At 40.5% G+C, this 13560-nt stretch overlaps 2 protein-coding genes across 3 annotated transcripts; both read left to right on the top strand.

Annotated features, from left to right (window-relative positions):
• The first annotated feature begins 3255 nt into the window (after positions 1-3255).
• On the top strand, positions 3256-6026 carry ndufaf4 (NADH:ubiquinone oxidoreductase complex assembly factor 4). 2 transcript variants are annotated; one of them, XM_029462596.1, is made up of 3 exons: positions 3256-3481; positions 3637-3728; positions 4198-6026. In XM_029462596.1, exons 1-3 carry the CDS (start codon positions 3346-3348, stop codon positions 4501-4503), a joined length of 534 nt encoding a protein of 177 aa, XP_029318456.1. In that variant the 5' UTR covers positions 3256-3345; the 3' UTR covers positions 4504-6026. The 2 variants fall into 2 exon arrangements, with proteins under 2 accessions (XP_029318456.1, XP_029318455.1); XM_029462595.1 differs by having other exon boundaries at positions 3259-3481; positions 3634-3728.
• A 1135-nt stretch (positions 6027-7161) lies between these two features.
• Positions 7162-13355, top strand: gpr63 (G protein-coupled receptor 63). Its single transcript, XM_029425669.1, has 2 exons — positions 7162-7670; positions 10637-13355. Exon 2 carries the CDS (start codon positions 10752-10754, stop codon positions 11967-11969), a length of 1218 nt encoding a protein of 405 aa, XP_029281529.1. The 5' UTR covers positions 7162-7670; positions 10637-10751; the 3' UTR covers positions 11970-13355.
• Positions 13356-13560: the final 205 nt, after the last annotated feature.

The following is a 13560-nucleotide window of genomic DNA, read 5'->3' on the forward strand; positions in this document are numbered from 1 at the left end:
TAAATAAAATTACCACATGCATTCATTGTGTGTTGCGTCTAGTGAATGTGGGAACTAAACAATGTGGGTAAAATATACAGTATATAATACTGTGGTCAAGAGAGTCCACACACTGCAACTCAAACAAACAAATAAAGAAAAGATCTTCACCCCTTTGGCACATTACATTTAGAAAAAAAGATCCAACTACGAATCCAGGAAGAAGAAACAAGTCCAACAGAACACAGCTGTGGTCAAACCTGACAAATACCTGACCTACTATTTACCTAGTGAGAAAAAGCCTGAAAAGCACAGGTGTAAAGAATGGAATGAATCAGCTGAATTCCATGGAGCTGCTTTAGTTTCAGGGTCCTGATATTGTTCACGCTTACTCACTGTTTACTCACCACTTACATGGAACTGCCTTTGTTAATGTTAACAGGAACACCTTGGTTTTTCCTAGTGTGACAAGTCAAACGTCAGCTTTTTCACTTTCCTAATAAGTGATTCCAATATCATTGGAGATATTAACACCAAGCATAGCCTTTTCTGTGATTACTACTAACTCCTCTGTTTTACTGCTGCAGTCGTGTCATTCGGGATGGATAGTAGAGGTGGGAAAGATTCTAATTCTAACAATTTACAAGAGTTCAGACAACTCAACATGGTTGTATGATGACATAGTTAGTCTTGTGAGGGTGAAACAACTACATTGACAATATAACACCATATCTATTCAAGTTGGGTTTACACTGAACGATGGACTTCCATGTTATTAAGAACCAAGTCCAATATATGTGGAAAGTGTCCCACTTGTGATGATGACTTGGATGTGGACAGGAAACGTACTTAATAAGTCAGAAATGTGTAATTATTATAGCTCCAATATGACATGAACACAGCATTAGTATCCCCCAGAAACTTATTTTGTGTTTTACTTAGTTCAGTGTGTGTTTTCTGTTCCAGTGCGGTTCTTTTTACATTGGTGAATGTCTTTCAAAATGTGCGTGTGCTTTACTTCTCTGCAGCATTTAAATGTGACTAGTTGTTAAATGGGGAGAAGATGTTTTCTTCATTAGCTAATGTTTTCTTAAATGTTGGCGTTGTTTAATAGTTGTTGTTTTTTGTCAACAAAACCCTTAAAAAGACCCAAACCCACAATGTGTTAGTCTGTCTCTTAATACTTTGTAATTACCTTACCCTGTCTGAGGATCTCTACCGAACTCATTCATACCTATATCTTTTTATTTTCTGAAACAGCTGGTCACTGTAGTTTTCAGTAAATTTTCGACAACCTCCTCAAACAGGACATTATAATGAATTTGTTAGGGACTGTTTTCAGCGGCGGATTAATCCACATTTGGTGCTCTAGTGATTATTTGTGGCAGCAGAACGGTGTATGTGTGTGTGTGTTCATGGTAATGAAGGAACATGTCAGCCAGTGCAACAGTGTGGCTCATTGATGTGACACACACACACACACACACACACACACACACACACACACACACACACACACACACACACACACACACACACACACACATACACACACACACCGTTCTGCTGCCACAAATAATACTTGTTAGTAGATCTACTGTTGGTTTAAATCGGCACATAAGATTTGTTGACAAAAAGGAAACATCTAGAACTTCAGCAGGCTTTATTTTAAGTGATAGTATATTAAGGTCTATTGGGTACAATACTATATTTTTGAAAGGTATTGAGGTAGTCATTCACTCCCGATAGTGGCTCTGAAGTAGTTATTTTATCATCTATGAACATACTCTTTAACCGCTTTAACACTTTTAAACTTTTAACAGTCAGAATCAGTGTGCAGCATTATGAAATATGTCTAAATGTACAGAACTGTTTTCAGACAAACAGAGCAATATTCACTAACCATGTATTAGCAGTGATGGATTTGTGAGCAGTGGAATGCTTTATTTATTTAATGCTGATAGACATATGTTGTAACTGTACAAGTCTACACAGTGTACTCTACACTCTTGACTCCTCCTTGCCCACCTCGCATGCATCAGCGTGCCTCTGAGCTGTCTTATTTAAGTGTTGCTAAATCCACAGGCTCCGCACATTAAATATCATTGGATAGAAATGATAAACGGTAATCAAAGACACTCCCATGCAAAGAACCAATCAGCACTGTATTGTATCATCAGTGAAAAAAATTCATTCATTCATTCTTTTTTAAAATAATTTCTGTCTACCACTGATTTGTCTTATTGCTCAGTTTTCTGAGTGAGGGAGTCCTGCTGTGTGCACAGCTCTGGCGTAACAGAGAAGCATCATTAGATGAGAAACTCTGGCCTTTTGTTGACTTTGTGACTTTCAACAGATCCTAACTCAGGAGTCGCTCACCAGTTAGTGAGTGAAATGAAAATAATGTATTTCCACAAAAATGCTGTGGGTTGTTTTGTTTTGATTGAGCTGATAATCACTTCCAGATGTGCTGCTTGTGGCCCCCTTATATGAAAAGTGACCTCTGCTGTCTGTCCTGGTCAGAACACTTGGGGGATGGAAGTGATAAGTGATTTAGTTACTGTGTCTCACAAACAAACAGGCCGAGGTTCTCTTTGTATTTGAATCCAGAACTGATAAACAATGAAGCTCATAACGAGGCCAACCTTTCTTTATGAGGCCATTTTTAATGTGTTGGGATATGAAATGCTGTCATCTGCTGGCCAAGCAACTGCTCATCTTGTTTTAAACTGTAGAAATGTGTGCTTTACACTTGAAAGAAGAAGAATATATTATCACATGGATCAAGGACTAAATGTCTTAATTTCTATTAATACTTCTTAAGTCATTTCCTTTTAAATTTTAATTATCACAATATACCTCAATCAAGTCATTTCAAAGAAATACAGACACTGTAACAGCATTGTATTGTTTTCTTGTGACATTGTTCAATTATTTTGAAGATTTTCCCAGTTTACTACGTTTCTAGAATTGATTACTCAAAGTGACATTTCAAATGATTAAAGTATGTTATTATTTGAGGACAGAAATGTCAAATGGTCATTGGCAAGGACTGTGTTCTTTGTCTCTTACATCCCAGGTATCTTGATAAATATGCATATTGATTTGTATTAGCATTTCAATACATTTAACCTGTCATGTTCGCCAGTTTCCTCTTATTCTATTTTGACGTTTGCACAAATAGATAGAAAATTATAAGTCAAACTTTTCAAAAATATTATTATTCAGAAATAATACGCCTTTCCATCCGTATGGTGTCGCTGCTCATTTCTGTGTTCGCCTTTCCGATGTGATATGAACCTTCTCGCTGACCGTCGATGGTTTGAATAACCTTTATTGTTAGCCGTCTTTGGTAACTTATCAAACATGGGGGCACGAGTTACGCGTATGTTCAGAAATTTCAACCTAGAAAACCGGGTACACCGAGAAATCTCCCGGGAAAAGCCAGTAGCAGCACCCCGTCACGCGACCAGCCTCCCGCTCTCCGCCGGCAGCTCTGAAGGTGAGTGTCTGAAGCTCCGCTAACGTGTGTCACTGTCTCCTCCGGGGACATGCCAGGTTGATTCAGCCTCAGACATGACATTAGTAATTATGCTTTGGAATGAAAGCTCTGGAAAAGCTTCTGGTGACGGGCATGTTGTGTGTTTGTTTCAGCAGTGGAGGCAGTGTCTGTGAACCAGAAGCACGACCCTCTGCTGAGCCTCCTCCAGTCTGTGTATGTGGAGTCCAAGGATCCAGCAGCAGCAGAGGTCAGGCCGGCGCACTCTCTGTCCTTTTGTACTGATGCCTCTGATTATGGATGGTGCTTTTTTTTTTTATCATTCGAAATTAATCGCATTATTTAGACTTTGATTATTAGAAGAACGACCCTATTGGCGTTCTGCTTCATACGAGACCACCACTTATAATGGCATCCTATTTGTTTATATACTGCACATGGTTATTTCCTTTACTTAAATTCCACTTGCTTTAAATTAGCTTTATTTCTGTTATAGCTTTGTTATTTCTCTTAATTATATGAACTACTTATTCACTTTGGGATCTGTTTATGGGCTCAGTGCAGCTTGATATGTTCCTTAATTTAGTATCATACCCACAGTGTCATACATGAGCCACTAAGAACCACAGATGTTGGTCACATTGAAATCTCTTCACTGTCAAGTGTGTTACAAAACAGCAGGGCTTTTCATTGTTCCTTTCTGCTTATTCTTCTCACAGGCATCACAAGAAGTGACTGTGGGTACAGAAGGTGAGCGGCGGCCGCTGAGGTTCAGTTTACCAGGGGGGTCTTACGGCCTGCTGGAGCTCAAGGATGTTCCTAAAGGCAAACTGACCATCACTGAGACTCTGAAGGCCATGAACAGCCACCAGCAGCAGCCTCAGACATGGACGCCGGGAAAGATTGCTCAGGAATATTCTCTGGACTTGAAGGACACAAAAGCTCTTCTAGAGTTCTTCATCCCCTTCCAGGTTCACATCATACCACCCAAGACTAAAAATGCTAAGCAGATAAAGGCTTCTTAGGACTGGACTGGTGAACAACAGGACTGTTTATGTACATCACTACATTGGAGAGTGACCTGACTGGAACTGTGGAGGCAGAGTTTCACAATGTTTGGACCCAATGTGGGGTTGCTTAATATGTAGATGGTATCATGGGATATTTCTACAATTGATATATAGCAAACAAACTAAGAACAATGAAAGAATTAAATTAATTAAGCTGTGTGTGTCTCTGTAATCCCTTCGAAGATTCCTCTATGATATTTATTAGAATACAAAAGTAGTCATATTGAAATCCGCATATAATAGCTGCATCCAGCGGACGGAAGGTGTTTCAGTCCATCCCACACACACACAGCAGTCACATCTTTTATAGGCTAACAGACGTTATTGCTACTGCACTATGGGTTCGCATGGCACATTTCTAATACTCTGGACTTGGTTCTAGAAGGAAGGAAGAAAGAAAATAAAGCCTGGCTGAAATTTTCACTTTCATAAGTTTACATCGAAACATTTTACATGATTTGTCACAAAACTACCAGAGCTCGTGTGAATCCCGGTGACTTCATAGCATCTGCTCCTGCCCCCATGTGAAGAAAGACGTATAAACTGCGCCTGTTGTGCCTCGTTCTGTGCCAGGCTGAAGTGTTTTGCTGTCCCTCACATATTGCTCCTGCTGCATATGTAGGTCACAGAGGCACAGAAAGTAGTGCAATATGTCTTTCACTGTCAAAGCTGGAAAAGCACAGGTGTTACTAATAACATTAACATTGGCTCTGGTGTCCCAGTAAGCTGTGATAGTGAACCAGCGTGAACAATACCAGGACCCTGAAACTGAAGAAGCAAAAGGGAATTCTGCCATCATTGATTATATTATTTACACCTGTGCTTTTCTGTCACTTGTCAACATGTTCTTTGGGGGAAAAGGCAGAATTTAAAATGTTCTGCTCAGCACATCACATCATGGTCACAACTAATTGAAGGGGTCCTCATCAAAAATGTTTGTGTTTAAGTAAGAAAACAGAAGATATATCTTCAAATTATTTTGTACACTAATTTTAAAGAGCGATATCAGGCTCAAAAATCCATTGGGCAAAATTTTTAATGAGTAATTGGCATAGTAACCATTGTAATGTATGTCAGGCTGATAAGAAACACAGACCCTGTTTTCCTGTATGAATTGAAAAAAGCATCAAATCTGCAGGAGGCCTTCAATGGCACAACAGCCAGTTAAGCACACTTGGAAATGCACAAAGCAGAATTACAGGCACCATTGATCAACTGATGATCATCAGATTTTAATTTGATATTTCAATCAAAAATTTCTAATATTTGGGAGCCATTACTCAAACAGCTGACCAAAAGCAGGGCAGCTCATATTAGGAGTTCTGTTGTCACACTGAGTGATGAGTGGTTTTAAGCCGTTTATGTGGAAGATCGGAAATGCATTTGTTAATATGTAATAAGTAGCAGCCAGTCTGGAAGAGCCAGAGCTTCAAGTAAATGTGCGCACACCTTTTGAAAATAAAGATGCTCGTGTTATCTATGGTGTTTTAGTTATTGCATCCCTAATTTAAAGTGGTTGTATGGGTTCTGTGAATTAGCAATATGTTTCAAATCATCGGACCAAGTCTGCACTGTAACCATCAATGTTGTGTAGAAATCAAATTCAAATATTTATATTTGATATCACTTACTTTTGCAACAACAAACTCCATCCGTCATCTTTGCCACCCACCGCACGTGCCCAAAAAAAGCACTTCCTCCAACCAGACTCGGCCCATTTGGATAGTTTGTCGTTTCTATTGGACGACGCTGAAAATGGGGCGTGTAACATGAAAAGTCCGCTTGTGCCCATGCGACTGGCTTCTGTGGGTGTCTGTTATCACTGAATACAAAGCTGTGTCAAGCTAAGTAAAGAGAGCACGAATTCTGCCCGAAGCTCTTCTGTTATAACTTCAAAGTAAAAAGGTCACTTTATTTAAAGAAAAGATTGTCCAGAAAACTAAATTAATATCAATATTCAGAGTGGAATCATGACAGTTAATACCAAATTAAGCTTCAGCTAGGCTATACATATTTAACATTTAAAAACACGGTGGTATGCGTGTGTCTCGAGAACACACGTTTGAAAATAATAACTGGAAGTAATTGTAATTAAACCTTATTTTTGTAAATCTTCAGTTTTTTCTTCCAGTGTATTGAAACAAATTATATTTTACTTACACTTTAATATATTTGACCAAGTATTCTGGTCTACTAGTCTTCACTTGCACTGTTACAATAGTCAGAAGTATAATACATTCTCACTACACTGGCCCCATCATGCTGACATTATGCAACTGTTGCTCTGAGGAGATTTGTTTGTGCTTTTACTTAAGTAGCCTAGTTTAGAAGACTATCCGTGCCGTGGCGTAGCCAGGATTTTAGATTTTAGATTTCACATATGCTCATTCACTAACCTGCAGATTACAATTTAACCGATGTATCAAATTTTCAGTAAATACAAATATATCTCCCTACATTACATTGTTGGAAGCATTCTTTGCACTGCCAGGCTTGTAATTCTTAATATCAAATTAAATTAAGATTTTTTATGTTTCTAAAAGAGCAATTTTCCACACATGTGCACTTCTTTAAATCGGGTCTACTGCTTATTTTGAAAGTCCAGACCGGAAGTGGTGTTTGTTTATGCTCGCTTGCCGCAGGTAGTCGACAGACTGAGTGTAGTTTGCAACAGTGTGGTGATAATTTGGGCTACATACAGTACATAGCAAGATACATTCTGTTCTGGAGGAGGGGCCGCTCACACCTCACATCTGTATGAAGGACAAGGATAAAAAAGAACCTTGATATTTACTCACGCCATGAAAACGTGGATATCCGTGCAGTCTCTCTCGTGCTCCTAAACAAAGCGAGACTAACCAGATGCGGATTTCACTTTATCTACGACTTCGGTTATAGTGGCATCACCGGCGGTCGCTCTGTTGCTTAGACTTACACAGTTACAGGGCCTAACGTTACATTTGGAAAAGCGTCACTGACCTACTTGTTTAGTAAAATAACTGTTTTTGACTACAACGAGGACGAGCAAGCATTTTGGGCGGAGAGATGCACCATTTGGAGGACTGAGCTGTACCGTCAGCCCGTCGCCCGCTCCTGAGCTTCAACATGGGAGAATGAAGCAGGTAATATCATCGGGAACCGTCTGAACCCAAGCAGGGTCCGTCAACCACACCGTGCACATAATATTTCTCATATATGTTGGTTAAATCCCGACATGAAGACGTAAGTGTATGCTGTCTGTTTCAAACACCCACTGCTCTCCTGTCGTAGTCTACAGAGATGTAACTCTCCGAGGACTCTCCGTGAATCACTGTTTGTCGCCTCAACCATTTTGGTGGCATAACAACAGCCGAGGCTGCACACATCCCTCAGTCGTTTCAAAAGAATCTATTACACTGTCAAAGTGACGGCGAGACGCGAGAGTGGAGCTCCATGAAGTGTAACCTGGTCTGTAAGTGAGGTGTAATTCTATCTGCCATTGATTTTCCTCACATTTCAGTCAATGTTCAGACATCTGAGCTCCTCGCAGAATTACCAATCAGCTGTTGAAATGCTCGGATATGATTTTCCTTGTGAATATAATAAAATCTGAATCTCTCCTCGACACCACATCATGTGTCTAACAAATGGCCCCTTGCTCCCTTATTAGAATTGGTTATAGTCCGAATACTGCACTGCTTTATATGTTCTATGTATAATAATATAAACTTTAATACGGAAAGTGAACAAAAATGTAAATAAAAACGGACTGTTATTCAAGCTTACATCAAAAGGATTTTATAAGCAACCTAATTGTGGAATTGAATCACTACTGAATACTAAATGTTGAGGTTTAAAAGCCACTGAATTGATACCATTGAACTGTTTCACTATGCTAATATTCTTCCTGAATTGATGTGGTTTGAATTCCCCTCTGTGTTCAATCAATTCAGTGTTTTACAAATGCTTTTCTTTCCACAGATACTATATACTGCTGTGACTCTTCGTCTCCATCAACTCTTACAGTCAAATAATTAGTCATTTAATGAGACACACTCTGATAAATTGATATTGCCATAAACTAGTAAATCTTACCACCATGGAGTTATTAGGCAGGCTTCCAGTACAACTTGTGTCTCCTAATTATACAGTCCTAATTATACTCTAAGTACCTGTTCATCCATTTTTACTGCAGATTAACTTGATTGGTGGAGGCTGAAGTGGCTATTTTAACATTTTAGGTCACTCCAGCCCTGAAGGAAGGGAAATACATGTAGAGGCACACTGCTGCACAGTATGTTAAGTGTTGTGATGCACACATGTGCTGTGTCTGGATGTGAGGTGAATGGAGCATGGAGCAGGGACCAGGATTTAAACCAGTTTCTTATTTCCCCTCATTCACCAGGTGTTCAGTGTGAGGAAGTGGGTAGTTGCAGTAGATATTACTGTTATCGGCATCATAAGAATAAAGCAAAGTCTTCCCGGCTTCACTGCTGCCAGCCTGTTTAGCTCCTTACCACAGCCTTTGTCTCTTGACTGGTGTGGTGACATGAGATAACACTATCTGCTACATATCCAGGTATCAGAGCAGCATCCAGCGTGTGTTCTATCGGATACGTAACCCACTAACATGCACATTTCTCATAATAATTGCCTATAATTGTATTTTCTTGATACACCCACACAGGACTACAAATTAATGAAAACACTTAATTTATGTGCAACTGAATCATTTTAAGTGCTTACAAATGGACTATTTTCTACAGCACATTTTATATTTGCCATTTGCTGCTTAGCCATTGTAACTGATGTCAGGCGGTCTGAAGGGACAATCTGCTGTTTGTTTAGGTGATAAGGCTTTTTATTGCAGTATTTGACTTGTCCCCAGTTGAACGCTGGCTGTTGGTTACTGGCAACAGCTAAGAAAAGCACTTTAACAGGGTTTCTTATCACATGTCAGGCAAACAGAAGAGATGTTGTATTTCTTTTCAGGAAAATGTTTTCCAGTTACATTGTTGTTAATATTTTACTGCAACATTTAGGGAAACACACTATTCTCTTTCTTTCTGAGATGAGGGGAGAAGATTAATAGCACTCTCATATCTGTGTGTTAAGTACTGAGATGTTTTCAGGACAGGGTTAGCCTAGCTTAGCATAGAGACGGCTAGCCTGGCTCTGTCTGCCATCCAGCACCTGGAAGGATGAATAACATAATAACATGTTGTATCTGTAAACAAACAGAATTGTAAAAGTAACTATTTCTTGATGAACAGCACGTCTTTGTAGAGTCTCTGGCTACAGTGTGGCTTCCCACAGACAGGTTGTGGTCTCTGTACAGGCTTGATGGTTCAAACCTGGCAACCTCACTGTGACAACAAACACCTGTGTTGTTTGCCAAGAAATAGTTCCAGTCCACCACTCCTTCTAAAATGACACATTTGGGTTCTTACCTTTTTATCTTTGTGTACAAATTAAACAAATTGGTTCCAAAGCCCTACTTAATGCACAGAAATAAGATTGGTATTAATATTTCCATCTCTCTCACTCTCTTTCAAAGTGAATAAGTATGTATATGATTGTGTGTAGCATTAAATTAATGACAAGTTGTGGATGAACTTGCTTTAATGTCATCAAACTCATTCAGCCTACACATTTTCTGATGTACTCAGTGAAGGGAAGTTTTTACTGCGCAATTCCACGGTTGACTTTATCTTTAATGACGACACTGTAATTGAATCCGTCATGCGTTGATACATTACAAATTGGAAGTTGAACAAATTGTGATTAGTTGAAGGAGGGAAGAAATCTGCGTATACAACAATTGGAAATGTCGGTAAAGCAAATTCAAACACTTTGAAACTATGTTTAGCGTCTAAACACTGCTTTTAGTGTCTAATACTAATACTGTGTCTCATTCTGGTAGACTCTGCGGCTTTGAGAGGGATGACAGTGGAATTAATTGGGGAGATGCAGTCATATAACTCTGAATGGATTACAGGCTCATTGTCACTCTCTCATTACTACTCCAAGGGGAACATGGTGTAATCTGGTTTCTCATACCTTTTTGTTTATTTATTTGGTATTCACTACATTTTTGTGTACACCTTAGGGTCTCGCAGCCATGAAGACGCTGCCCTGTTGCGTTGAGCACGGAAGATCTGCACCTGTGGCATCATGTTTAGCTTGAGCTCACCAGCAACGATGCCTGTTCACCCTGGGGATGAATGGTTTACTCCACTACTGCTACCCTTCCAGAGGCATTGGACATTAACATCAGTCTCTGCTGCCTCGTTACGGGGCTGCTGAACCTTTCCGAGAGGCCGTCAATGGAGAACACCTCCATGGGATCCAGGTCGCCCCCGGATCATGTCACGCCGACAGCGGAGGTCGCGGAGAGCCTGCAAGGCGTCGGCCTACCTCTGCAGGTTTTCTTCTGCTTCGTCATGGTCGCCATCCTGCTCTTGGCTCTGTTGGGAAACGTGGTGGTGTGCTTGATGGTGTACCAGAGATCCGCCATGCGCTCAGCAATCAACATCCTGTTGGCCAGCCTGGCGTTTGCAGACATGATGCTGGCCATCCTGAACATGCCCTTCGCTCTGGTTACCATCATGACCACCCAGTGGATTTTTGGAGACGTTTTCTGTCGCGTTTCAGCCATGCTCTTTTGGTTCTTTGTGATGGAGGGCGTGGCTATACTGCTTATAATAAGCATAGACCGGTTTCTTATTATTGTCCAGAAGCAAGATAAGCTGAGCCCACAGAGAGCTAAAGTGCTCATTGTGGTCACATGGGGACTGTCTTTCATTTTCTCTTTCCCCCTGGCTGTTGGTTCCCCTCCCCTACAGATCCCTCCCAGGGCCCCTCAGTGTGTATTTGGCTACAGCGTTGAGCCTGGTTACCACACCTATGTGTTGATACTAATGCTAGTTTTCTTCTTCCTACCTTTCATGGTCATGCTTTACACATTTATGGGGATCCTAAACACCATCCGCCACAACGCCATCCGCATCCACAGCCACCCAGACAGCATCTGTCTGAGCCAGGCCAGCAAACTGGGCCTGCTGAGCCTCCAGAGGCCCTTCCAAATGAACATAGACATGAGCTTCAAAACCCGTGCCTTCACCACCATCCTCATCCTCTTCTCCGTGTTTACAGTGTGCTGGGCACCCTTCACTGCCTACAGTCTGGTAGCTACCTTCAGTAGTGGCTTCTACCACAAAGACAGCTTTTTTCAAATCAGCACATGGGTCCTGTGGTTGTGCTACCTCAAGTCAGCCCTCAACCCACTTATTTACTACTGGCGGATCAAGAAGTTCCGTGACGCCTGCCTTGATCTGATGCCCAAGTACTTCAAGTTTCTTCCTCAGCTGCCAGGTAACACCAAGAGGCGCATACAGCCGAGCGCGGTGTATGTGTGCGGAGAGCATCGGTCTGTGGTCTGAGGGAAAGAGCTGCCCTCAGACATGTAAACCTCAAGGCAACTGGACTCACTGTATGGAAGACATTTCTGCAGAAAGGTGGCATCACTAATTAAACCTATCATTTTAATTTCTCTCATGTAGGGGAGGTTTAATAGGTATTTACTTCCAACTTTGAAGAGGGGGAAACATTGTTGCTGGACTGAACGTAGCTGCAGCATCATGCTTAATGAAATGCATTTATTTGCTAAGTTACAGTTGGTAGCATGTCATTTAGATTCACTCAGACAGTAGATGGTACTTGACATTTAGACTTGATTCCAGAAGCAAAGTTGGAGCTCGTCATGTACATACACTGGAAGTCCAGTTGCCTTTGAGTGTTGAGATTCTTTGATTGTATATGAAGAAGTACCAACTAAAAGGCTGAGCTGCTTGTTTTGTCTCAAATAGCAGACCAAACATGTACATGTGTCTTTTATTTAGTAATTGTAGATAAACAACCATACATCTCTTTTATAGATAGTCACCAACAGCCGCTTCAGTAGTAGGGCTTAGTACCAATACCAGAGTAATGTTTTTCAATTAAAACCAACATTCTCATATTCAATGTTGTCTAACACAAGCGTACATGATCTTTGCCTAAATACAGTCAAAGATTGGCAAGTCAGCAACTATCTAGTCAGTCAACTGTCCAAACATTTGATGCCAGCGTTTGATACTTGACAGGTTTTAATACTTCGTTATACCAACACTTTGCTTTTGGTACGAAAGGTATTTGATTTTGCGCCCCAGCTCGGTGGTCCAGAATGCATTGCTGCTGAGAGTACAACCTTGGATAAACTCGCTGTGTTGCTCTTATGCTATCGCTGCAGCTATGGCTCTTTGTCTACCTACTCAACCAAAAGTACAAACTTCTTCTGTGAGGGTGATGTATTATTGTTGTTCTGGGTAATAAAAGAAAAACTGAAGGAAAGTGTCTGAAACATGTCTATAACCCCTGGAATGCACTGAAGGGCACATATTGTGTGAGAGTATAAATCGGTGAATTCTTCCTTTAATATTAAGAAGACTGGCGCTGCTGGGTTTGACTTGACCACTGGAATCACAAGTCATGGGGAAAGGACCGTGTGTTTTAGCTGCGTAGAATGTGTTTGATGAGGCATGTAAATTAATGGCTTAAATGAAAATTGAATATGGTGAAGAGGCCATGACACATTTGGACGTGTGTATTTCTATTTAAATGTTTTGGATGTGCCTATTGATTAGTCCATTTGCCAGTCAGAATGCTGCTATATCTGGTGAAAATGTGCAATTTCAGTGTACTGTACTGTTGAATGTAATAAAGAAATGGACATTTCTTACCTTGGTAAACTGTGTTAAGTTGTTTTTTGTCTGTGTATCTGTTGTCATGCTGAGGAGAGTGCAGTGCTGGGGGACAGCAGGAGTCCTGGGGGGCCAGATGCTGTTCACCAGCTTGTGTCTGAGAACTCATTGAGGGATTCTCTGTTTCTTTCTGAATGACACATTTTCTGTGGTTTACTATTAATATTCTCTATACATAAATACCTATTTATTTGAAAATGTCATTTTAACAAAGTTTAAACAATGAAATTGT

The sequence above is a fragment of the Cottoperca gobio genome, chromosome 24, assembly GCF_900634415.1.
Source record: "Cottoperca gobio chromosome 24, fCotGob3.1, whole genome shotgun sequence".
NCBI lineage: Eukaryota > Metazoa > Chordata > Actinopteri > Perciformes > Bovichtidae > Cottoperca > Cottoperca gobio.